Source organism: Quercus robur, chromosome 2, assembly GCF_932294415.1.
Source record: "Quercus robur chromosome 2, dhQueRobu3.1, whole genome shotgun sequence".
Lineage (NCBI taxonomy): Eukaryota > Viridiplantae > Streptophyta > Magnoliopsida > Fagales > Fagaceae > Quercus > Quercus robur.
The window spans coordinates 3,761,063-3,788,065 of NC_065535.1; the positions used below are offsets into that span (position 1 = coordinate 3,761,063).

The 27,003-nt window shown below is 39.4% G+C and overlaps 2 protein-coding genes across 2 annotated transcripts; one reads left to right on the plus strand and one right to left on the minus strand.

Moving 5' to 3' along the window:
* Positions 1-731: 731 nt before the first annotated feature.
* Positions 732-6,088, minus strand: LOC126709986 (uncharacterized). The gene is made up of 2 exons (XM_050410371.1): positions 4,822-6,088; positions 732-1,122 (listed from the first exon to the last, which is right to left on the minus strand). Exons 1-2 carry the CDS (start codon positions 6,047-6,049, stop codon positions 1,028-1,030), a joined length of 1,323 nt encoding a protein of 440 aa, XP_050266328.1. The 5' UTR covers positions 6,050-6,088; the 3' UTR covers positions 732-1,027.
* An 11,079-nt stretch (positions 6,089-17,167) lies between these two features.
* On the plus strand, positions 17,168-18,393 carry LOC126716195 (uncharacterized). The gene is made up of 3 exons (XM_050417223.1): positions 17,168-17,298; positions 17,361-17,778; positions 17,845-18,393. The coding sequence occupies exons 1-3, from the start codon at positions 17,168-17,170 to the stop codon at positions 18,391-18,393; spliced, it is 1,098 nt and encodes a 365-aa protein (XP_050273180.1).
* The last annotated feature ends 8,610 nt before the right edge of the window (positions 18,394-27,003 follow it).

A 27,003-nucleotide genomic window follows, 5' to 3' on the forward strand; every position in this document is an offset into this window, starting at 1 on the left:
ATAGCATTAAAAAAATTTATTAGTAGTAATAATTAACAACAAGAAGTCAACAACTCATACTCGTACCCACAACAAAGAATATAATAATTAATGAGAAGTGTGTTTGTTTGTTTGTTTGGTTTTTTTTTTTTTTTTTTTTTTTTTTTTTTTTTAATATAAGATAGAAATTCTACTCTAACCTAATCTTGGTGTATATGTATGTGAAGTTCTCTCTTGAAAACTTGAACCCTAACCCTTGCCCTCCACACCCCACAAGCACTTAATACTTGTGAAGTGATTATCACGCCAAGGATGCGTTGTGGTGAGAAGTGTTTATTACACACAAACTATTTTACACATGTAAGTGTAACACATGCACCCAAAAAAAAAAAAAATGAAATTGAGATTCTCAAGTTTAAACCATAATTATAATAATGAGGTTGGATTTATGGACCAGATGTATCCCATTATTAAGAAATAGTTTAAAATTTTGAAAACAAAAAAATTCTTGTCTCATGCTTTGTTTTTGTCTCTCTGTTAAACATATATTTGGGTTTATATGGCCCAAGATGCCCACTTGTTTTTTTTTTTTTTTGATACCACACAGGGGAGAAAAACAAACCAACAGACTACACAACAACTGGATTAAACTAGCTACAGTTCAGAGGCATTTGACATGCCAAGTTCGCAATTGACCAAACAGAATTTACAACAAGTTTAGGCACTAAGAACACATCACAGCAAAACCCATTATGGTTCAAAAAGTCTAAATCAGCAAGCCGGATCTGTTGCAACCGGTTTGTGGTCTTCCTATGCTGAATTAGATTAACTAACTGTCTGCTGGTGCCTAGAAACAAAACAAACTGGAAACCATGGTTTTTTGCTTTGAGAGCAGCTTCCACCATAGCATCCAACAGCGCCCCACATGTTGTATCAGCTACACTACTATTAACACCATAAAACAAGCTATCTCCCTGCCTAGTAATAGCTTCATAAGCTGAAGACCAGCGATTTGGCTTCTTGCTCCTGGCTCCAGCAAGCCTAACGATCAACTGCCACTGCCCTGAGGCTGAGTAGTGTTCTGGTTGATATCTTCTTGGCTGACAAGTGTCTCTTGGTTGGTCAAGGAAAGCCTCTTTGTACCTGCAAGCCATAGATTGAGAGATTAAAATCACGCTCATAGGATTAGGTTGTAACCCATCATATAGCACTCTGTTCCTGTGTAACCAAATATGCCAAAGGGTTGTAAAAATTGCTTGTAAGTAAGCTATAGAAGAAGGCTCCCTGGATTTGAACTTCATGAAGATTGTGGAAAGCCAATGCTGAACACTTAAACTCCTAAAGTCAGTAGCATGCACAGCCAATGTTGATCCGTGCCAACAAGCTCTAGTAAATGGGCAGAGGAGAAAGAGATGAGTTGAGGATTCAACATCAGAATTACAGAGGGGACATGTTGTTTGGGTTGAGATGCCTCTGTTGTTTAGATTACTAAGAGTGGGTAATCTGTCCTGGATAAGTTTCCAAACAAAAGTATTGATTTTCAAAGGAACTTTGACTCCCCAAATCAGATCCCACACATTTTGGTCTCCGTGAATATTTCCAGAAGAAAGGGAATCTTGTATAAGAATCTCATAGGCTCTTTTGACTCCATAGTTACCGTTAGCCTCATTGGAAAACTTCCAAAGCAACTGGTCTTGCACATCATGAGCTTTAGGTAAAGGAATTTGGAGGATTTGTTTGCTCAAAGGAAAGTGGTATAAGGTTCGGACCAAATCAGCTTTCCAAGTTTTGGAATTTTGGTCAATAAGATCCCCCACTGTACCAGTTTGTATTTCAGGATGATGCAGAGTACCATGAGCACTAGGAAACCAATTTTGATGAGTAAGAGGGATATTGAAACCATTACCAACTCTCCACTGCCCCTCCCTAAGTCTAGAATCACCTTGCTTAACAATGTTCTTCCAACACCAAGTATGATGAGACTTTGGAGTGTATTCTTGTAAAGAACAATGTGGGTAGTATTTAGCCTTAAAAGTTCTTGCCAGCAAAGAGTTAGGATTTTGGTACAACTTCCAATATTGCTTTGCAAGCATAACATGGTTCATGGGACTAAACTTTTTAATACCAAGACCTCCCTTCCTCCTAGGTTGACAGATTTTTTCCCAATTCAAAAGATGAAGTTTTTTCTCACCTTTCCCATGCCCCCACCAAAAGGCTCTAATAATGGTATCCATCTCATTACACACCTGATCAGGAACCTTAAAACAAGAGAATGTGTATAATGGTAAAGATTGAAGCACAGAGGAGATAAGAGTTGTTCTTCCTGCTTGTGATAATAACCTCGCCTTCCAACCCTGCAATTTGGACTGGAGTTTTTCAACCAAGAAGTGAAAATCAGCTACTTTGTTACCCTTAAGCTTAAAGTTGAGGCCGAGGTACTTGGTAGGAGTATGCACCAGATTAACTTTCAGCTTTCTAGCCAAGGCTTCCTGGTCTTCCATAGGCATATTAGGTGAGCAAAATAAATCAGATTTGAGGGGATTGATAGACTGCCCAGATACCCTACAATACCAATCCAAGATTTTCAGCAAGGTGTCAACAGAGTGCTTATCCTTCTTGAAGAACAGAAGGGAGTCATCAGCAAACAGCAGATGGGTAAATGAAATGCCATTCCTTCCAACTTTAACCCCTTTTAACTTGTTTAAGGTTTCAGCTTGTGTAAGGGAGATGGAGAGGATATTAGCACAAAAAAGAAACAAGTAAGGGGATAGAGGGTCCCCTTGCCTCAACCCTTGAGTTGGTGTGAAAGACTTAGACATGTGACCATTAATGAGTAAGGTAAATTGCACAGAGGTGACACACTCCATAATCCAATTAATCCATTTGGAGTCAAACTTCATCACCACAAGCACTGCCTTCAGAAAATTCCATCTAACTTTATCATAAGCTTTGGTCATATCTATTTTCAAAGCCCCAAAACCGAATTTCTTCCCTTTCTTCCTCCTAAGGTCATACATGATTTCATGTGCTATAAGAATATTGTCAGAAATGTTTCTTCCTTTAATGAAAGCATTTTGAAAGGGAGTAATGAGCTTATCCATAAGTGGTTTTAGCCTATTAACAAGAATTTTGGAAATAATCTTATATAAGACATTGCAAAGACTAATAGGCCGGAAATGAGTGACCTCTTCAGGGTAATTGACCTTAGGAATAAGGGTAATGAAAGTATGGTTAAGCGGTCTGAAAAGTGAACCAGAATGGAAAAAGGCTTGGACAGTATTGATCACATCTAGCTTGACAGTTGGCCAATACTCTTGATAGAAGAAGGCAGGGATACCATCAGGTCCAGGAGCTTTGTGAGGTCCTAATTGGAACACAGTGTCTTCAATTTCCACACTTGAAACTAGTCTAATAAGAGAAGAACAATCCTGGGCAGATAAAGTAGGAATAGGTAAACCTTGGAGCTCATCAACTAGTTCCTCCACACTAATGGTATTTGTAGCCTCAAAATTTTTCTTAAAGTGATCATTTAGTGCGGTCTCAATCTCTTCAAGCTTATCAGTGAAAATGCCCTGATCATTCTTGATGTGAAGGATCCTACTTCTAGCTCCTCTCTGTTTAACCACTGTTTGGAAAAATTTAGTGTTCCTATCCCCTTGAAGGAACCACTTAGTCCTTGCCTTTTGGGCCCACATCAGCTCCTCTCTATCTAACAGGGTTTCAATCTCCATTCTAAGGGTTTTTTCGGCTTTAGCATCCTCAACAGAACTGATAGAATTCTGGAGAACTTGCAGCTGAGCTTGTTTCTCTTGAATCTCAGTTTCCACTCTACCAAAAACTTGTTTATTCCACTCCAGAATACTCTTTCTCACATTAGATAATTTGTTTCGAAGTTGTGTAGCTCTAGAACCAAAAGAATTAAAATTTCAAGACTACTTAATCAAATCATGACAAGTACGATGTGAAATCCACATGTGCTCGAACCTAAAGGGTCTTTTCCTATAAGGACTACGAACCTCCAAATCCAAGATAATAGGTCCATGATCAGAATGAATGATAGGAAGGTTCCTTAAAGAGTATAAAGGATACATATTGACCCATTCAACTGTGGCAAAGGCCCTATCCAACCTTTCCATTACTAGATCCTCATCATCTCTATTATTAATCCATGTATATTTCTGCCCAGTGGCCATTAAGTCACACAAATGAAGATCATCTATCACCTGTTGCAACAAATTAGCACCAACAATGTTGCCCTGATTGAAGGACAGTTTATCCTGAGAGTTTAGGACTTGATTAAAATCCCCAATACAGAGCCAATTTGGATGTGAATGATCCTTCAAAGATTTAAGCTGTTGCCATACAAGGTCTCTTTTGGCATGATTAGGATGTCCATAAACAAAGGTGATTGAAAGAGGATTCCGTTTATTGTCTAGTAAATTAATATGGATGAGATGTTCAGATGCAAATTCTACAACAAGACTCTTCCTAGGCATCCAAGCCAGTATCAGCCCCCCACCAAACCCTACTCTTGGAACCTCCCACCCATCAGAAAACCCACACTTATCCCAAATTTGTTTGCCTTTGCCTATAATTAACCTAGTCTCCATAAGAAACAAAATGTCAGGTTTCAACTCCTGGGCTTTTTTCTGACACTTAAGAACTGCAGAGGATTTGCCCAGACCTCTACAGTTCCAACTCATAATCCTCATGGCTGTTGGGGAAGCTGCTTAGGGCCAGCTTCCCAACACCCATTTGGATATTCAAGGAGCAATTCATCATTAGGAGGTACATGAGACAAGGAATTAGGAAGTGATTTAAGCAGAGAAGAGTCATTGGTACCTTCTTTTTGGAGAAAACCACAGAGTAACCTCTGTCTAATGTTCCTTCCTAGCCTCCCCAAATCAGGTCCGAACCTCTTCCTAGCAGCACAGGTTGTCCCAGGCAACACATCACAATGCAGACTTGATAGATAACCAGGATCAGAGTTAATAGAGGCAGGTGAAGGTGGACCTGGGCCTAGCCCATGCCCCTCAGAACCAAAAAAGGAGTTAAGGCCAGTATCAAGGCTTATAGTCTGTGATGGGCCTGCCTCAGAAACTCTTCTATCCTGCGGCCCAGAACTAATATCTCTGTCCACTCTGTTAGCTACAGGTTGAGCAATAGGGGCAGCAACTTCAGGAATTTGTCCTGCATCCCATGCATCGCTATGTACCCACTCAGGACGACCTTCATTCAGCATATCCAGATTAAACATCCTCACCGTTTCAGAATCACTGTCTGTATTTGAGTTCACCCTTGTTTGAACTCTCAATTCCCCAGTTGTGAGAAATGGGCCTGTACCCTCTATCCAAGTCTCCCTAAGGGGATAATTGAGTCTAGCTTCTTCGTTAATCGAACCTTGCAATGTCTCTTCTTGAACCAGATTCAGGTCCGTGGTGGTGGTTGGGTGTAATGGAGTATTATCAGTGGATGAGGCAGTGGAATTCACAGGGGTATTACCTAAATTGAGAGTAAAAATGGCGGAGGAGAGATTTGCATGGTCAGTCTGCTGGTGTTGGGCCGTGACAAGATTAAGTGGTTCAGAGGAAACCTGTACATTCTCACCATGGGATAGAGGACAAACAGTTGGTGGTTGAAGAGTAGTATTTGGTTCAGGATGATGCATGTGACCAGGGTTATGAGCTTGCATGTTATTATTGCCATCATGTGAATGATGAATAGGATTTGGGTCAGGATGATGAGGTTGATCATGATTATTAGGTTGCATGTTGTCACCACGAACCTGAGTTGTCCAATGCCTCCGTCTATTGTAGAAGGCCCTCAGCTCATTGTGGAAGTGAGGTTCCATAGACTCAAAACCATACTGCACATGAAAGATCCGCTGTAAACGTTGCCTTTGACGAATCAAACACCTCTCCACCTCATCCATGCTCACATTGCACTGCCTTCTACTGTGACCAATCAAACCACACCTGGTACATAATTTATGTACCCTTTCATAACGGCATTGGATCCAAGTTCTAGACCCATCATCTAGGCGAAGTACAAAACCATAAATAATTGGCATCCACGGATCCAATCGCACACGGACTTGCAAGAACCTAATATTTCTAGGAAGACGATCCTCCCAATCTACCCTTTCAACAAAACCTATCAACTGACCCATCTGCTCAGCCATTTCCGAGTACTGATATTCAAGGGGTAATCCATGTAGTTGAACCCAAATAGACACATGATTAAGATGAAGTTTGTTCACCACCAGATTAGGCCTCCATTTCTCCAAGACTAGAAGGGCACCATCAACAGCCCACGGACCTTCAGCACACATAGCCTCTAAATCTTCAGCCTTTTCAAAATGGATCAAGTAGAAAAAGGAATCTCTACCTACTACAGTAGCCACGCCTCGGAGTCGCCATGCACTGCTGATAAGTTGTTGTAGATGCGCAATTGAGAACTTTCGGTAGTCCAGAATAAAGCCAAAGAAGGTACAAAGAGGCTTTCCTTGACCAACCAAGAGACACTTGTCAGCCAAGAAGATATCAACCAGAACACTACTCAGCCTCAGGGCAGTGGCAGTTGATCGTTAAGCTTGCTGGAGCCAGGAGCAGTTGCCCACTTGTAGTATAAAGCCATCTACACTTAATACTTGAACTTACAGCTTCTATATAAACCCTATTAACGTCATTGTAGCAAAAATGTAGCTATCATTGTTTTATATCATTAATATAAATTGTCAAGGTTGAACCACGTGAACCATGTAAGTTTCTCCAAAAAAAAAAAAGTTGAACCAAATAACTGTTGTGTTTTTGTTCTCTCTTCGCTTCAGCGTCCATTTAATTTATATTTCCTTCAATTTATCTATAACAGTTTCCATAATGTGCCGATCTTCAAAATCAGTAAGGTGTCTTTTTTTTCGTTTCCGTTAACCCCTTCAAATCGTTGCATCTCCATCTTCTCAATTTTGGTTTTTTATTTTTATTTTTTAATCTTCAATTAAAAAAAGAAGAAGAAGCTAAATTGTTAATTTGGTCCTCTAATATACTAGGTAAAGCTCAATTTGGTCCCTCAACCAAGACCTCGTTCATGTATCTACTATCTACTTCTCTAAATATTGGGTAGAGCTCAATCTTGACCAAGCAGAAGAACCTTGGGTAGCATGTATCAACTTCTACATATACAGAGAAGTCATTGATGAATGATGATATGCTAATCTAATTCCATGTATGGGGTCGTTGGCGCCATTGTCATCACCACAGGTCTAATATTCTAGTTTTGAGTGTAAATGTTTTACATCCAGCATCTCTCTCCTATAATTGAATGGAATATCTTTTTTTTTTCTTTGGCCAAAAATTGAATAGAATTCCTTGAACCAATCCTATTGACGAAAGATCATTTCAGAGTGTAAATTTAGATTTAAAGTGGAATTAAATGTCTCATCGGGAAAAAAGCAAAAACGTTGGAACCTATGAACTTTGACCATTGTGCTCCAGTCTAATATTTATAGCACAATTTTTACAAAAAAATTCAAAGTAGGGCTTGGTTGGCTTCAATGCCGATGACGGATGAGTACTCTTGGTCTGCTGACTTCTGCCTTAACATATCCATATTTGACATTTTTCTGTTTTATGATCACATTTATTCACTCCAGACTACTGATTGCCCAAGTCAATCTCTTTCAAGAACATCATGGCTTGGCCAGTTATGGCCCTTCTACTCTCTTTGACATTTCCTTTCCCACTTTCATCTTCAACATTAGATGCTAAAAGTGGAGGCACATCTCTCTCAGTAGAGAAGAAGGAAGAAGCTCTGAAATCACCAAATGGTGTTTTCTCTGCTGGCTTTTACTCCGTGGGTGATAATGCCTTTTGCTTTGCCATATGGTTCAGCAACTCACACACCATAGTTTGGATGGCAAATCGTGACCAGGCAGTTAATGGAAAGCGATCAAAGCTCTCCCTCCTTTAAACTGGCAATCTGATCATAACCGATGCTGGTAAGTTCACTGTTGGCCACAAACACTTTCTCAGTCTCCTTAGTACAATTATCTCTCTACAGCACCAAAGAAAGGCATTGAACTAAATTCTAGCAAATTCATTGGTCAAGAGAAAGACTTGGAACTAAATTCTAGCAAATTCATAAGAATCATAGTTGTTATAGGCGCATGAAGTGCAAATAGCTATTTATGAGTGGTTGACTTTGCATCTTCATTGCTTTATATTATTAATATAAGCTGTCAAGGTTACGTGGTACAACCTTGACAGCTTATATTAATAATATGAAGCAATGATGGCTACATTTTTGCTATATGATGGTCCATAGCATACATATTACAATGACCTTAATAGGGTTTATATAGAAGCTGTAGGTTCAAGGATTAAGTGTAGATGGCTTGTTTCTCCTCGCTAGCGAAAGGTGGGTCTCCATCTTCCCCTAGGTCGTAGAATAGCCGTCCCTTCTTTGAAGGAGTCTGTGTCCCCCAAGGCAACAAGTTTCCCTTGAGGCTTTGTGGTTTCTTTTCTTCCAGGGGTTTAGGGAAACAATTTTCTTTATTCCTTAGGATGGATGACCTAACGAGATCATGGAGTTGTTTAACACTATCGAAGTGCGAAGGGTCAAATCTTCGAATTTCGGAAGAACAGGCAGCAACAGAGTACACATTAGCTGCAAAATTCTTGACAAAGCGAGCTCTCAACATTGATGCTATAGCCAAAACGTTCACACCATTATGGAGATCAGTGAATGGTTTTAAAATCAAAAAAGAGGGGGATCATGTGGTTTTGTTTACGTTTGATAATAAGGAAGAGATGGAGAAAGTTATTGAAGCCGAGCCATGGTGTTTTGATAAACATCTCATGGTACTACAATGCTATGACAGAGATATAGACATGAAGGATATGGAGTTTAATAGAGCTAGCTTCTGGGTGCAAGTTCACGACCTTCCAGTGAGATTTCGGAGGCGAAAAGTGGCCGAACAAATATGTGAGGCGGCAGGGAGGATTAATACCTCGACTGATGATTCTGATTCGGAAGGAGAAAACTTTATGAGAGTTAGAATCTCAGTGGATATCACTCAACCTTTGTGCAGAGGAAGGGTAATTTCACTTGACAATGGCAAAGAATTATGGGTGTCTTTCAAGTATGAACGACTCCCCAATCTGTGCTATTGGTGCGGCTGCCTAACTCACAATGATCGTGATTGTCCTCTTTGGATTGAGAGTGAAGGAAGCTTGAAAACTGAATCACAGCAGTTCGGTTCCTGGATTAAGGCAGCGCCATTTGTGTCTACAAGGAGAAATACGGTTAAAGTCCCTGGTTTTTTTGCTAGCAGGAAATCGGGTGCATCGACGACGAATAGCGAACCAGTTCAGAAGCCTCCTGTGGTGGTTGTCCGTTCAGGTAAACCTTCGCCGGAGGTTATTCGTCCTGCTAAGGAAAGTATCAATCAGTCCTCAAGTGCAAATCTTGCTCCAGATTTCCAGGAGAAAAATATGGAGAATTTGCCGCCACAAGAGTCAAGGAGTGTCACGAATATGGAAAGATCAAATCTGTCGGATTTTGGGGAGAGAAATAAGCAGGCCTGTGAGTTCGAAGAAGTAATAGAGGATATTGATAAGGAAATTCGAAAGTTTGACTTGGTGGATTCGAATGTAGCTGAAAACAGAGCATGTCTTGGTAAGGTACATATTGTAGAATCACCTTCTATTAAGGATTCTAAGGAGCTGCATGTAGAAGCACGTGCACCACTTAACACCTCCTTAACACGTGCCCCTCAAGCAATGACTTCCAATCTTCAAACCAGACCCGTGCATGTTGAAGGCTCATGGAAAAGAGTTGTTAGAACTGAGATAGGGACAGACACAGTTATGACCGAAGCAGTAGGGGAGAAACGTGTGGCTGAGGAAACAGAAAGCTTACTTGAGTTACCAAAGAAAAGAAAGGTTTCCTAAGCAGGCACAACCAAGAAGAAGATATTGGCAGAGGCTAAGTTCCAGCCCTGCCAGAAGCAATGAGTCTACTAGTGTGGAACTGTCGTGGGCTTGGGAACCTGCATACAGAAAATGAGCTCGTTACTTTGATACGGGCTAAAGATCCCTCTGTCGTGTTCATAGCCGAAACATGGGCAGATGATGCAAGGCTAGACCGTACGTTGAGCAAAATAAATCTTGATTAGAAGTGGGTGGTGTCGAGGGTTAACAGAGGTGGTGGCTTAGTGTTATTTTGGAAGAATTCTGTAAACCTTACTGTAGTAGATTCACACAGGTATTATATTGACACTATTATCAATGGGAATTCCGAGAATGAGTGGAGATTTACTGGCTTTTATGGGGAACCTGAGACCTCAAGGAGAATTGAAGCATGGAACAAATTGAGGTCTTTAAATTCAAGGCAGAATAGACCTTGGCTCTGTGCCGGGGATTTTAATGAAATTATTCGGCATGATGAGAAGTTGGGTGGACCTAGGAGGGAGCACAATCAAATGCAGTTATTTAGAGATGTGATTGATGAGTGTGGCTTCATGGATTTGGGTTTTGTAGGTTCAAAATTTACATGGGCAAGACACTTTGATGATGGACACTCTGTTAGACTAAGATTAGATCGGTGCTTGGCTACTAATTCCTAGTTTCACAAATTTCCGAGAACTAGAGTCCATCACCTTCAATCTATGTCATCGGATCATTTTGCACTTTGGGTAAATTTATTGGGATTGGAAGAGCCGAGTAGGAAGAAGTGCTTCAGGTTTGAGGAAATGTGGTTGTCTGAGCCCTCTTGTGGTGAAACTATTGAAGAAACTTGGAATAATACTTGTGATCCGAATCCAGGCTTAGCTATCTTGAAAAAGGTGGCTCAATGTGAACAGGAATTAACCCGGTGGAGTAAGCATAACTTTGGTCATGTGAGAAGGGAATTAGCAGAGAAGAAGAAATTGCTTGTGGTGGCTGAAAATGAAGCAATAGTCAGTGGGAACAACTCTTGGGTTAGGGGTCTCAAGGCTGAAATTAATATCCTTCTAGATAGAGAAGCTAGAATGTGGTGCCAAAGGTCACGAGTCTTATGGCTTAGTAAAGGCGATAGCAATACAGCTTTTTTCCATAGCAAGGCAACAAAGAGGTTCAGGAAGAATTTAATCAAGGGGACTAAAAATGCTAGAGGTGAGTGCTTAACCGAGAGGGAGGAAATGGGTTTGGAGTTAACGACCTACTATGAAGAGCTTTTCTCCTCTTCACATCCGAGCCTTACTGTGGAGGCTCTTGAGAAAATCCCTTGCTTGGTGACGGAAGAGATGAATGCAGACTTGGTGTGTGATTTTTCAGAATTGGAAGTGTGGGAAGCTTTAAATCAAATGGCACCTTTAAAGGCTCCGGGTCCGGATGGAATGCCTCCACTCTTCTATCAGCATTTTTGGGAGCTTATGAAGTTTGATGTAACCACTGCTATCCTCTCTTGGTTAAATACAGGTACTTTACCCAACTCTATAAACCATACTCTTATTACTCTTGTGCCAAAAGTTGATAACCCTGAACTTGTAACGGAGTTTCGACCTATTAGTCTATGCAATGTTCTCTACAAAATATATTCCAAGGTCCTAGCTAATAGACTAAAGAAATTCCTTCCATCCCTAATCACTGAACACCAATCTGCTTTTGCTAAAGATCGCCTAATTTCAGATAATATTATGGTTGCCTTTGAAACCCTCCATCATATGAAGCATCATAGCTCGGGTAGACATGGTTTTATGGCCTTAAAACTAGATATGAGTAAAACTTATGATAGGGTTGAATGGGTTTATTTGGAGAAACTTATGGAGAGAATGGGATTTTGCTCTAGGTGGATTGCTCTTGTTATGAGTTGTGTTAGAACGGTGACATATTCCATTTTGGTTAATGGTGAACCCATGGGAATGATTCATCCCAAACGTGGTATAAGGCAAGGGGACCCACTCTTCCCATTCCTTTTCCCCCTCTGTTTTGAAGGCCTACATGCTCTCATTAAACACTCGGCGAGAATTGGTGATCTCAAAGGTTTTTCCTTATGCAAGAGAGGCCCGAAATTAACCCATTTGTTTTTTGCAGATGATAGCTTGCTTTTTTGCAGGGCAACCTATGAGGATTGTAATAATATTTTGAAGTTGCTTGCTGAATATGAGTCGTTGTCGGGGTAAAAGATCAACAAAGACAAGACTGTAATTTTCTTTAGCAAGTCTACATCGGAAGAAGCAAAAGCAAATATCAAAAATCTTCTCCAACTTCAAGAAGTTAAATCCTACGAGAAGTATTTTGGGCTGCCATCTTTTGTGGGTAGGGGAAAAAAGGCGAGTTTTGATTATATAAAAGAAAGGGTATGGAGGAAGCTTCAAGGATGGGAGAGCAAGTTGTTATCACAAGCCAGTAGAGAGGTACTCATTAAATCTGTAATCCAAGCTATTCCTTCCTATGCCATGGGTTGCTTCAAACTCCCCATTGGGCTTTGTGAGGATATTGAGGCTATGATAAGAAGATATTGGTGGGGCCAAAGGGGGGATCGTAGGAAAATTCATTGGCTTCGTTGGAGTGAAATAACAAAATCTAAGATGGTAGGAGGAATGGGCTTCCGTGACTTGGCTCATTTTAATGATGCTCTACTAGCTAAGCAAGCGTGGCGTCTTATCCACAATAAGGACTCTCTCTTTTACAAGGTGTTTAAGGCGAAGTTTTTTCCTCATGGCTCTCTAATTGATGCAAAAGAATCCTCCTCCGGATCGTATGCTTGGAAAAGCATCTTGAGGGGTCGTGACATGGTCCTAGAAGGAGCTTGTTGGAGGGTAGGCAATGGGAAATCTATCAAAATATGGCAACATTATTGGCTGCCACGAAAACACCCAACTATGGTAGCATCTCCAATGGTGGAATCTATGGAGGAAGCTACTGTGGATTGTTTGATAGATGAAGGGACATGCACATGGAATGCTGACATGGTGGATGGAATGTTTGCACCGGAAGAAGCAGAAGAAATTAAGGACATTCCATTGGCCCGGGTAGCTACTGAAGACTCACTATTTTGGCCACTAGCATAGGACAGTAAGTTCAATTGCAAGCTGGGGTACCGGTTCTTAAAGGAAGCAGAGGATGGTTCTCACAGGGAGGCTCGGCCTGATCATGAAAAAGGCTTATGGAAGAAAATCTGGGCTCTGGCATGTCCGAATAAGGTGAAGAATCTAGTTTGGAGAGCTTGTCGTAACTCCCTTCCATCAAAGAGCAATCTTCTGCGTAGAACTATTATCACGGATCAGACCTATGACCGTTGTCGAGGTGAAGCGGAAGACATGATTCATGCAGTATGGACTTGTAAAAACCTGGATTGTGTGTGGGATAAGGATACCGCATGGAGTTTTCGGAACCAGACTTTCTTTTCCAGCTTCAGTGAACTGATGGCTTGGGTATTTGAGCATCAACGGAAGCCAGCTCTCTTTGCTTTCACAGTGTGGTCCATCTGGACTCAAAGGAACCAAATGCGCTCTCAACAACCATGTGCTCCCTGAACCTTCTTTCTCAATTTGCAGCTGAGAGATATTCAGAATACCAAGCTATCTTACCGCCATCTTCACCTAGTAGACCACGCATGAGAACACGTTGGAAGCCACCTCCATTGGACGTCTTCAAAATTAATTTTGATGGAGCCGTTTTTGCCGAAGGAAATTGTTCAGGGGTGGGAGTTATTATCCGTAATAGAGAAGGCTTGGTGCTTGCAGCCATGACAGAAAAAACTCCCCAGCTCCTACAGCCGATTGAAATTGAGGCCAGGGCAGCCACAAGGGCTCTTGAGTTTGCTAGAGAGGTGGGCATCTCAGCAGCTGTTCTTGAGGGAGATTCTTTGCTGGTGATTAAGGCGTTAGAAACCAATGACGTTGGACTTGCTCCATTTGGTCTTTTGATTCAGGATGCTTACAGTTTTATTCCAGCTTTTTCTTTATTGTCTTACTATCATACAAAGAGAGAGGGCAACCTAGTAGCGCATGATTTGGCGAAGTTAGTTGTTACTATCCCAAATTGTGTAGTATGGATGGAAGATGTTCCACCGGAAGTTGTTGATTCATATCAGGCTGATTTGGCCGGGTTTTCTTAATAAAAGTTCGTAGCATTCATTCTCAAAAAAAAAAAAAAAAAAGTGTAGATGGCTTTATACTACAAGTGGGCATCTTGGGCCATATAAACCCAAATATATGTTTAACATAGACATAGAAACAGAGTATGAGACAAGATATATATATATATATATATTTTTTTTTTTTTTTTCAAAATTTTAAATTATTTCATAATAATGGGATACATCTAGTCAATAAATCCAATCTCATCATTATAATTATGGGTTAAACTTGAGAATCACAATTTCAGTTTTTTTTTTTAGTGTGTGTTACATGTGTAAAACAGCTTGTGTGCAATAAACACTTCTCATTAATTATTATATTCTTTGTTGTGGATACAATTATGGGTTAGAAGCTTGAAGTTTGAAATTAACATCCTTTTGGACTAAGAGACTCAAATGTGGTGTCAACGATCTCGGGTGCTTTGGCTCAAGCATGGGGATAACAATACTAAATTTTTTCATAGCCGAGCAACACAAAGGCATCGAAAAAATTTAATTAGAGGCATCAATGATTGTACCAATACCTGGAAGATCCAACCCGATGAAATTGCCAATGTTTTGGTGATTTCTATCAAGAAATATTCACAACAGCCAATTCGACTCCATCAAATGCCACACTAGACCTTATCCCTCATGTGATCACTAGTGAAATGAACTCCATGTTGACTGCTGATTTCTTGGAGTGTGAAGTTGAGCTAGCACTGAAGTAGATGGCGCCTCTTAAGGCACCCAAACCCGACGGTGTGTCCCCACTATTTTACCAGCATTTTTGGCAGGTTGTTCATCATGATATGGTCGGCTCAATTCTCTCCTAGCTTAATACATGTATCCTCCCTCTCCCAATTAACCACACTTTCCTCACTCTTATTCCAAAACCCAAAAATCCAGAATATGTTCATGAACATCACCCCATAAGTCTATGTAATGTCCTTTACAAAATATTCTCCAAAGTCTTGGCTAATAGATTGAAATCCCTTCTACCAAATATTATCACTGAACCAATCAGCCTTTAGAAAAAACCGCCTTATTTATGATAATATCTTGATAGTCTTTGAGACATTTCACTACGTGAAATCTCATAACTCGAGGGAAACAAGATATATGGCTCTTAAATTAGATATGAGCAAAGCATATTGTTAGGTTCTAAGTTATTAAGAACTAATGTATTAGAACTTCATTTTGTAATGTTGGCAAACCATGATCAAAACAGGTTTTAGTCTTGTTTTAGACTTGCTCAAAGTGTGTTTATGTGTAAAATTGGAATCGAGTGCACTGCAGAATTCGATCAATCGAGAATTAGACCCGACTGATCGAAAGTCATGCAGATTATTTTTTCTGCAGAATTTTCCAACTCAGCCCAAGCCTGTTTGACATGTAGGGTTTTATGTTTTGTCTTAAGTATAAAAGGGAAAACCCTAGCCACGTTTTAGGTGGCTCCTTATGCCGTGTGTGTGAATCTTTTGTGAGATCAAGAGGTATTTGCCTTCACACATACTTAGGGTTTCCAAGATTCAAGATTATGTCAAGAACTTGGTCATCATTCAATTGCTGCATTCAAGAGCTTAAAGATACACAAGCAGGTGTGCTTGTGCTTGCTGAGAATTCAAGAAAGAAGTAGTCCGTGGACTCGGAGCTGTCACGTGGTTGTGATAGTAAGTTTCCTACTCGAGGTAGCAATAGGATGTTAGTGGTCTAAGTCGCTATTGTGTATACTTCAATTCTTTCATAGTGGATTCAGGTTTACCTTAAGGATAGTTAGGTTAAATCCTCCCCAAGTTTTTACCGGTTTGGTTTCTTGGGTCATCATATCTTTGTGTTCTTTATTTTCCACACTTTACATTGATATGATATATTTGTGTTAACCTAGATCTGATTAATTTGACTAAGTAATCACTTGGCTAATTAACTAGGTTAATCTGTTTGTGTTTTAAGGGATCTAAAAATGTACACATATGATAGGGTAGAATGGGTGTTTTTTGAAAATCTTATGAGAAAGATGGGGTTTTGTGAAAGGTGGATTGGGCTTATCATGACATGTGTTAAATTTGTTACCTATTCTATTCTGGTAAATGGAGAACCCAAAGAGATGATCACACCTACAAGGGGCATTTGGCAAGGAGACCCACTATTCCCTTTCATTTTCTTATTGTGCACAGAAGTATTACATGCCCTAATAAAAAATGCAGCCAATCTGGGGAAAATTACAGGCTTCTCTTTGTGTAGGAGAGGACCAAAACTAACCCATCTGTTATTTGCAAATGATAGTCGTTTGTTTTGTAAGGCTACTACGGAGGAATGTGCAAAAGTACCGAATATACTAGAGACCTATGAGATTGCATCTAGCCAAAAAGGTGAACAGGATTAAAACAACATTATTTTTTAGCAAATCCACTTCTGAAGCTATGCACTAGGCAATCAAAGATACTTTGGGAGTGCAAGAAGTAAGTCAATATGAAAAGTACCTTGGTTTACCATCCCTAGTTGGTAGGGGCAAAAAGGAAAGTTTCAATTTTTTAAAGGAGAGAGTTTGGAAAAAATTGCAAGGGTGGGAAGGGAAATTGTTATCTCAGGCGGGTTGTGAAGTCCTAATCAAATCTGTTATCCAAGTCATTCCTACATTCACTATGGGGTGCTTCAAACTACCCCTTGGCTTGTGTAATGATATTGAGGTTATGATAAAAACGTTTTGGTGGGGTCAATGTGGGAACTCAAGGAAGATGCACTAGCTGAAATGGGATGAGATGACAAAATCAAAATTGGTGGGAGGTATGGGTTTTAGAGATTTGTCAATGTTCAATGACTCTCTTCTTGCTAAACAAACTTGGAGATTGCTAAAAAATCCAGATTCACTATTATCCAAAGTGTTCAAAGCAAAAATTTACCCAAATTGCTCAAGTTTTTAGGCAAAGGATTCTAGATCGACATCCTATGCTTGGTGGAGTATTTTGAAGGGTAGGGACGTTATTCAGTGAGGGGCAATGTGGAGAATTGGGAATGGAAAATTAGTGAAAATTTGCAAAGTCATTGGCTGCTTCGGAAACACCCATCGTTGGTTTCCTCACCTATGATCGCATCCTTGGAAGAAGCAACAGTTGATATGTTAATCGATGCTGATTCAAGGCAGTGGAACCCGAACCTGGTTGATGGAATTTTTGCTCCTGAAGAAGCTGCATTAGTAAAAGAAAAATCCCATTGGTAAGGTGTGAAGCAGAGGACTCATTGTTTTGGCCACTAATATAAGACGGCAACTATACTAGCAAGTCAGGTTGCAAGTTTCTAAAAGAGGAGGCTAAGGTGCAAACTTTGGCTGACTTAGAATCTCAAGACATAGGTCTATGGAAGGGGATTTGGGCTCTTAAGGTTCTGAATAATGTGAAGAATCATCTGTGGAGAGCCTGCCAGAATTCACTACCAACCAAAACCAATCTAGTACATCACACTATCATTGCTAACAACATATGTGATCGCTGTCATGGTGCTGTAGAAACCGTGGCCAATGCTCTGTGGGAATGCCCAAAACTTGATGTGGTTTGGAATGATGCAGCTTTGTGGGATTTTCATTTCACTTCTGAGTTCGTCGACTTCAAACACCTGGCGGCATGGATTATAGCTCACCAAAAAAATTCTGAAATGTTTGCCATGCTAGCTTGGGCGATTTGGAATCAAAGCAACAAGGTGAGGCTTCAACAACCCAGCTGCTCACTCCATCTCTTGGCACAAACCTCTAGGGATATTCTTTAGGAATTCAAATCGGTGCAACCAATTCCTCTACCACCAGTGGTAGTTCCGCGTGCTCGTTGGAAACCACCATCAGCGGATTTTGTCAAAATAAATGTCGATGGAGTGGTTTTCCCCGATGAAAACAAATCTGGCATTGGGGTAGTTATTCACAACCATCAAGGACAAGTGCTAGCCTCACAATCATTGAAGCTTCATCAAGCATATAGTCCTGGTGTTATAGAAGCTATGGTTGTTCATAGTGGGATCACAATAGCTTCGAACATTGGATTCCACAAAGCTGTGGTGGAAGGTTACTCAAAGGTTTCCATGACAGTACTGCAACAAGGGAGGGAGATTTTAACACCAGATGGTTTGTTGATTGAAGATATTCGCCTTAGCTCTACGCTTTTCACTCAATTACACTACTCTCACACTAAGAGGGAGGATAATAAGGTTACTCATAGTCTAGCTAGATATGTTTTACATGTATCTGACGCTATTGTTTGGATGGAAGATGTTCCACCACAAGTTGTCTCTGTTTTACGGGCTGATTTAGCCAACATTCATTAATAAAACTGCTTGATCTTGTTCCTCAAAAAAAAAAAAAAAAAAAAAAATAGTGGCTATATAATTTATTCTTAACGCAAGCATAGTTGTGAATCTATTAAATATCACCCAACAAATTGGAGTGTATCGATCCTTGGATGGTACTGTCAAACAAAAGACAAAAAAAAAAAGATATTGATCTGATTGTGTTTCATATTTTCAATAGGATAAAAAACAACTACCATGTGATGAGAAAATTCAATCCATATATTGGGATGGCATTAATCTTGCACATGAAGTGAATTAAGAACTTCGGCTCCCCCCTGCCCCCCTTCAGAAAATACAAGGTGTTTCGTGTTGGGCCCACCCTTATGTAAGTGTGAGGATGCATGCATCCGAAACACCTAATACCACCTCCCCCCCCCAATTTCAATAGTGTGTGTCCTCTCTTAAAAATTTTGCACGAGGTTGATGTTGAGTGATGAAATTAGGTACTTCTTTTTTGAATAAATTTCATTTGTTTCAACCTAAATTGTTTTCTGTAAAAATATTTTTTCAATTGAAAATATTTTTCTAGGAAAACTGTTTACTAAGAAGCTCTAAGAAAAGCCATGTAACTTGTCCAAATCTTGTTTGCTTTCTATGGCAGTATGACTATGTAGGGATGGCAATGGGGCGGGGCAGGTTCGAAGGATGGGGTCTTCAACCCCACCCCACATGGTTTTGTCTTACCCCATCCCCGCCCCACCTCACATGATGAGGAAAATTTTCTTGCCCCATCCCCACTCCTTAGGGCCTCACGAAGACCCGCCCCACCCCGTAAAACTCTACTTGTTAATTTGCCCATAACTATTACAATTGCTTTTTAATATAACCTGTTTCATTAATAAAAATATACTTGAAATTTTAAATAAATTTATCCCATCAAATCAAACACTAATTTTTAGCAAAAATTGAATAATATTATTAAAGTGTTTATCAAGACAATATCCCAACAAAAACAAAAATCTCATAATACAAAATCAATGATTCAATTGTATATAAATTTTTGTATAATAAAGACAAAAGAAAATGTTAAAATTGGTACCTTATTTCCAACCAAGAAAGAGAGAGAGAGAGAGGCAGAAAACCTTGTTGGGTAGAATAAAATAAGTTAATAATATGTTTGTTTAAATAGTAGGGTTTTAAGGTATGAAAAATTTACAATTTAATCTTATCAATACGGGGTAGGGCGGGGATGGGTTGGGGCGGGGCAAGTTGGGTCTAAAAAGTCTAAACCCATCCCCACCTCACCCCATGGTGTGGGGCTAAAATCCTGCCCCATCCCTGCCCCACCACCTTTGCGAGACGAGGAAAACCCGTGCAGGGTAAAGCGGGGAAGGGCAGGTCAAGCAAGCGGGACGGGGCAAAATTGCCATCCCTATGATTGTGTGCTATGAGAATTTCCAAACTATTTAAAAAAATTTAAAAAAATAATAATTTAAAAAAAAAAAAAAAAAAAAAAAAAAAAAAACTCCACCGCCAGATTGTAGCAAGAAAATTAAATAGCTATTTGCACCTTCATGTGCCTATAACAACTATGATTCTTATGAATTTGCTAGAATTTAGTTCAAAGCCTTTCTCTTGACCAATGAATCAATCTCATACTTGTACCCACAACAAAGAATATAATAATTAATGAGAAGTGTTTTATTGCACATAAGCTGTTTTACACATGTAACACACACTTAAAAAAAAAAGAAACTTAAATTGTGATTCTCAAGTTTAACCCATAATTATAATGATGACATTGGATTTATGGACCAGATGTATCCCATTATTATGAAATAATTTAAAATATTGAAAAATGAAATCTTGTCTCATACTCTGTTTCTATGTCTATGTTAAACACATATTTGGGTTTATATGGCCCAAGATGCCCACTTGTAGTATAAATCCATCTACACTTAATCCTCGAACCTACAGCTTCTATATAAACCCTATTAATGTCATTGTAATATGTATGCTATGGACCATCATATAGCAAAAATGTAGTCATCATTGCTTTATATTATTAATATAAGTTGTCAAGGTTGAACCACGTAACCGTTGTATTTTTGTTTTTCTCTCTCTTCAATTATGCATTCATTTAATTTATATTTCCTTCAATTTATATTTAACAGTTTCCATAATGTGCCAAACTTCAAAATCAGTAAGGTATCTTCTTTTCTTCTTTTCTTTTTCGTTATGCCCATCAAATCGTTGCATCTTCATCTTTTCAAGTTTGGTCTTTTATTTTTTATTTTTAAATCTTCAATTAAAAAAAAAAAAAGAAGAAGAAGAAGAAGCTAAATTGTTAATTTGGTCCTCTAAATATTAGGTAAAGCTCAATTTGGTCCCTCAACCAAGACCTCGTTCATCTATCCACTATCTACTTCTCTAAATATTGGGTAAAGCTCAAGCTTGACCAAGCAGAAGAACCTTTGGTATCATGTATCAACTTCTACATATACAGAGAAGTCATTGATGAATGATGATATGCTAATCTAATTCCATGTACGGGGGTCGTTGGCGCCATTGTCATCACCACAGGTCTAATATTCTAGTTTTGAGTGTAAATGATATGCACCTCTCCTATAATTGAATGGAATATCTTTTTTTTCTTTGACCAAAAATTGCATAGAATTCTTGAACCAATCCTATTGACGAAAGATCATTTGTGAGTGCAAATTTAGATTCAAAGTGGAATTAAATGTCTCATCGGGAAAAAAGCAATAACGTTAGAACCTATGAACTTTGACCATTTTGCTCCAGTCTAAGATTTACAGCAGAATTTTAACAAAAAATTTCAAAGCAGAACTTGGTTGGCTTCAATGTCGGTGACGGCTGAGTACTCTTGGTCTGCTGACTTCTGTTTTAACATATCCATATTTGACATTTTTCTGTTTTATGATCACATTTAGAGGCCGTTTGGATTCAGCGTTTTCCGCTGAATACAAGCTGCGTTTTTCATTCATTTTTTTTTTTTTTTTTTTCCTCACTTCACGTGTTCCAGGGACAATAAACACTGTAACGCACTGTAGCAGTACTGTAACAACACTGTTTGTCACTGTTCACGTACTAAAAAATATTAAAAATGAGTCCCACGGTACTTTTCACACATTTAAAAATTATTTTGCTACAGTGTTTTCAGTTTCAGCAACAATAAGCTCAATCCAAACGGACCCTTATTCACTCCAGACTACTGATTGCTCCAGTCAATCTCTAGTTTGAGCTTTCGAGAACATCATGGCTTGGCCAGTTATAGCCCTTCTACTCTCTTTGGCATTTCTTCTCCCCCTTTCATCTTCAACATTAGATGCTAAAAGTGGAGGCACATCTCTCTCAGTAGAGAAGACAGAAGAAGCTGTGAAATCACCAAATTGTGTTTTCTCTGCTGGCGTGGGTGATAATGCCTTTTGCTTTGCCATATGGTTTAGCAACTCACGCACCATAGTTTGGATGGCAAATCGTGACCAGCCAGTTAATGGAAAGCGATCAAAGCTCTCCCTCCTTAAAACTGGCAATCTGATCTTAACCAATGCTGGTACGTTCACTATTTGGGCCACAAACAGTGTCTCAATTTCCTTAGTACAATTATCTCTCTACAACACCGGTAATCTTGTTTTACGTAATATGGAAGGTGTGTTTTTGTGGGAAAGTTTTGACTTTCCTACAGATACATTTCTTCCTCAACAACTACTCACTAAAAACATAAAGCTTGCATCCTCAAGAAGTCAGGGCAACTATCAATAGGAGACATATAGCAGCAGTTTTCGCACCCGCCGCAATAACTCGTTTTTCTTGTAGTGTTGTAACCTTCATAAAAAGCACATTTTTTAAATTTTGTATGTATTTGATAGAAAATGTATTGATTGGAACCAAACATATATGAGAGTCTTATGAATAAATTACATTTTTTACTCTTAAAGTTTAGGGTTGTTTTTATTTTAGTCCATCAAGTTTGATTTTGTTATTAAAAGGGTTATTCCACTCATCTATGTGGAATGACCATTAAGTACTAAATAAAAAATGTCATTTCTTTTAGAATATTTTAATTGTCAATCAAGTTTATGAAGCCTCTCTCTCTCTCTCTCTCTCTCTCTCTCTCTCTCTCTCTCTCTCTCTCTCTCTCTCTCTCTCTCTCTCTCTCTCTCTCTCTCTCTCTCTCTCTCTGGGTAAAATTTTTATGAAGTATTCTAAAGAATTTCACTTATTTTCAAAGGGATTCTAGAGTAGTTCTTTTTGTGAATTCAAATAAGGCATTTGATTAAGCTCCCGATTGGTTACCATATTTTGGGTAAAAAACCACGTTTGTGGTTCCAAAACGTGATATAATGGACTTGGTAAAATTTACAAATTGTCCTTTTTGGGTCCAATAATGTAAATTTTCTTCTTTTTCGCATTATGCCAGATGAGTAGCAATGACCAAAATACTATTTTTTTTTAAAAAAAAAACTCAATTTCAAAAAACTAAGCCAAACTTGTCATAAAGTACTAGTTTTTAAATTGATAAGCTCTATGAGAAAATTTTGCAACCACAACCCTTTGTGCTACAACTTTGCCACAAGTCCCACAACTTTGATGTGGTAAATTATGAGTGGTGAAAAAAAAAAAAAAAAAAAAGGTGTTGGATTCATGTGAATGTGACAAACAACTAGTCATAATGTGCCACATAGGTTAGTTGTGAGAAAGTGTGTGGTAAAAATTGTGGTCCTATAATAACTCAAATTCTATTTCTTGTAACTATTCTACTATGTTTTGTCATTTTTGAATTTCGATTCAAAGTATATCTTTGGTCCTTAAAATTTAGGAAAGTTTTCATTTATAGTCCATTACATTTCAAAATTTTGTATTGATCCTTCATGCTTAATTTTGTTTTCATATTGGCATTGCATCAATTTCCACTAGTAATCTAACTATTCATAGTATGGTTTTTAGTATATAACAATGAAATTCTTGCATTCCATAACATTTTAGAGTCAGTACTTCATGAAGTAGTTAAACATGAAGGCACTTAATGGTCAAATTATTATCAAAAATTGATGGCAGAACCAATATGAAAATGAAAACATACATAAAGAGCCAAAATGAAAATTATGAAATATAAAAAATATCACAAAAATAATCCTCAACTTTCCAAAAGTGAAATTTAGTATAAATTTCTACATTAAAAAATAGAAGAAAAATAGTGAGAAAATAAATTAGAGGAGAGAGAAAATGGGATCCGGTGAACTGGTTCTTCAACAAATGGATCTTGAGTTTGAAAGAGAAAATCATTTAGAGGAGAGTAATTAATTGTAGGGAGAAAAATATTTAGAGTAACATACTAACATCGATCCATAGTTCTCGATAGGGTAGGGTAGGGTAGGGTTGCTCTCTATCTTGCCTTACTGTAGTATTTCGTTACCCTTACTTCGAGGACAATCTGTCCCCTCTAGTGGTTGCTATACTAGTAGGGCATGTTTCTTTTCTGGTTTTGTCTTATCTTTGTTTATAGGGATGGAGGATCTCACTCATAGCTGGCAAAAACTATCTTTGTCTAGTATAGAGGGAGAAAATATGGACCTATTGAGGAATAAGAAAATACAGGGGTTTGCTTTAGTGGCCAAGTTCTTCTCACGTAGGTCGTTGAACGTTGATGTTGTGGCTTGGACTTTTCGACCTCTTTGGCGAACAAGCGGGGATTTCCATGCCAGTGATGCTAAGCACAATTACGTGGTGTTCACTTTTGAGTTGGAGGAGGATGTTGAGAAAGTTCTTATGGGTGAGCCTTGGTCGTTTGACAAAAATCTTGTGGCTTTCCTTCGGTACGATGGTTCAGTACCAGTCCAAGACCTGCACTTTGAAAGGGTTTCGTTTTGGGTGCAGATCCATCACTTACCTTTCTCTCATCTTACTGAGGAGATAGCATTCAGTTTGGGTGAAATGATAGGACTAGTCATTAAAACAAGGGATGCTTCGAAGTTGAGGGGTGGAACATTCATGCATGTGAAGGTCTCAGTGAATATTTTGGAACCGATTTGTCATGGAAGAAGAGTCACTTTTGGGCAAAATTCAGAACGGTGGATTTCTTTTCAATACGAACGTCTTCCAAACTTATGCTATTGGTGCGGTAGGTTTACTCACGATGATAAGGAGTGCCCAACATGGCTACAGAGTAAGGGTTCTCTTGCATTGGAGGAACATCAGTTTGGGGCATGGTTGAGAGTGCCACAGTTTAATCCTTCCCGTCATTCTTATGTAGAAGTTAAGGGGTTTGATGCTTAGGATCAACCTCGGCGTGCTTTGGTGGATGAGAAGGGGCCGAATGAAGGTGTGGGACATTCTTTGATCTCGCCGGTGGGGAATTCCGATGAAACAGTGACCAAAATGGATGGAACGGAGAATGCGGCACATGATTTCCATAATCAATTGCAAGCTGATTTCTCAGGAGCAATTAAGGGCATTGAGGCCGTGGATCAAGTCAGTTTGATTTCAAATTCAAAATGTACAACTAGCAGTATTGAGGTAAGCAATAAGGAGGTTTTTTCGAAGGAAAATATGGGGCAATCAATTATGGATATGTAGAAGACCTGTGAGGTGAGTCTGGAGCCAAAGGACACGGAGTTAATATCCATGGATAAGAAAAAGTTTAGTTTTGATATGGGTTGGGTTGAGAAGAGCCATTGAGGAAAGGAGGGCCAACTAAAACATAGGGTAAGGATAGGGGCAAGCTTATTGGGCCAAGCATTATTTCAACCCAAACTATGATAGACCATGACTAGATTTTGAAACAAGGGCCTAAGAGAAAGGGTGATGCATTGTCTAAGGACTCTACGGAGTTGTGGGAGAAGGAAAAGCGTTTGAAGAGAACAGAGGATGTTGGTGCACTATCAATCTTTTTAGGATCGATGGAGGTTGCTGAGTAGCCCCGTCGGGTCCAATAAGTCTCCTCAGTTGGATTTGCCAAGGGCTTGGGAACCCTCGGATGGTTAAAGCCTTGCAAAAGGTGGTACAACCATTTTAGTCTTCCTTATAGAGACTAAACTAAATAAAGAGAAAGCAAAGAAAGTTAGAGATCAGTGTAATTTCAAATTCAGTTGGGTAGTACCTAGCGTGGGTAGGAGTGGTGGCCTTGCTCTCTTTTGGAAGGAAGGTATTGAGGTTGAAATACTTGAAGCAAATCAATCACACATTGACACTTTGGTTAAGGGTGTAGTTTCAACAGATTGGTAGCACTTGACTGGTTTTTACGGGGCTCCAGAAACTTCAAGAAGAGATGAATTGTGGGCTTTACTGAAGGTGATTCGAGACAGGTCTACATTACCTTGGTTGGTTATTGGAGACTTTAATGAGCTTGCTAGTGATTCTGAGAAAGAAGGAGGGAGTTCACGACCAAGACGACAAATGAAGAATTTCACAAACACGTTGAACTGGTGTGGGTTATGTGACATGGGCTTTGTGGGACCACGCTTCACGTGGCTTTATCAGTCAGTGGATGGGGGTCAGATTAGAGAAAGGTTGGACAAAGCTGTGGTGTCGCTAGCATGGGGTGCACGGTTTAAGGAAGCTCGAGTTTATCACCATTCAAACTCGGCGTCGGATCACTCTCCTCTTTCGTTGCACTTCTTCTTGAAATAAAAGAAACGGTTTCAACGAAAGATTTTCAAATTCAAATCTATGTGGCTGAAGGATCCAAAGTGTGAAGACATAGTAAAGAACGCTTGGGAGGAAGGAAGCGTGTTTGTCGGTAGATTTCCGATATCGAGGTGTATGGAGTTATGTCGGAATCGGTTAGAAGTGTGGAATAAGAGAGAGTTCGGGCATGTTGGAATGAAGATTAATGAACTTCAAAAGAGACTGGAATGGCTCAAGCTCCAAGCGGCTTCTCCAGCTACCATTAGTGCAATAAGGGAGACACGTGTAGATTTGAATTGTTAGCTAGACAGAGAGTCGGCCATGTGGTTTCAGAGGTCCTGTGGGAATTGGTTTCAGGCAGGAGACCAAAATACTTAGTACTTCCATGCACGAGCTTCATCACGCCACAAGAAGAATACCATTATTGGGTTGCTGGATTCAAATGGCATTTGGCAGGAGGGCGAACAAAGAATAGAAGATATTGTGACCAGCCACTATAGTGCACTTTTTTGCTCTTCTGGGCCCACGGAATTTACTGAGCTATTGGCAGCCATTCAACCACATGTATCCGCTTCAATGAACCAAATGCTCAACAGGACCTTCCAAGGCAGTGAATTGTATGCGACCCTTAAACAAATGTACCCCCTTAAGTCACCGGGTCTAGATGGCATGCCTCCTTTGTTTTCCAAACACTTCTGGCCTTCCATTGGACACTTGGTTACTAAGACGGTACTAGACTTCTTAAACTTTGGTATTGCTCCTCCCATGTTTAATGATACGCATGTTGTTTTGATTCCAAAAAATAAAGATCCCAAAAATATTTCTGATTATCGCCCGATTAGTTTATGTAATGTGATCTTTAAACTTGCTTCTAAAGTGATTGCTAATAGGTTCAAAAAAAGTTCTTCCCTTTATCATCAGTAATACCCAAAGTGCCTTTGTGCATGGTAGGTTGATTACGGATAATGTTCTTGTGGCTTTTGAGGCTATGCACCA

Excerpts from the sequence above, each read along its gene's own strand:
- LOC126709986 (XM_050410371.1), bottom strand. The coding sequence starts at position 6,049 with ATGCCAATTATTTATGGTTTTGTACTTCGCCTAGATGATGGGTCTAGA. Across the intron at positions 1,123-4,821 it reads TGGTTTTCTCCAAAAAGAAG|GTACAAAGAGGCTTTCCTTG; the intron begins GTACCAATGACT and ends TATGGCTTGCAG.
- LOC126716195 (XM_050417223.1), top strand. The coding sequence starts at position 17,168 with ATGATCGCATCCTTGGAAGAAGCAACAGTTGATATGTTAATCGATGCT. Across the intron at positions 17,299-17,360 it reads GTAAAAGAAAAATCCCATTG|CAAGTCAGGTTGCAAGTTTC; the intron begins GTAAGGTGTGAA and ends CAACTATACTAG. Across the intron at positions 17,779-17,844 it reads TTTGGAATCAAAGCAACAAG|GAATTCAAATCGGTGCAACC; the intron begins GTGAGGCTTCAA and ends GATATTCTTTAG.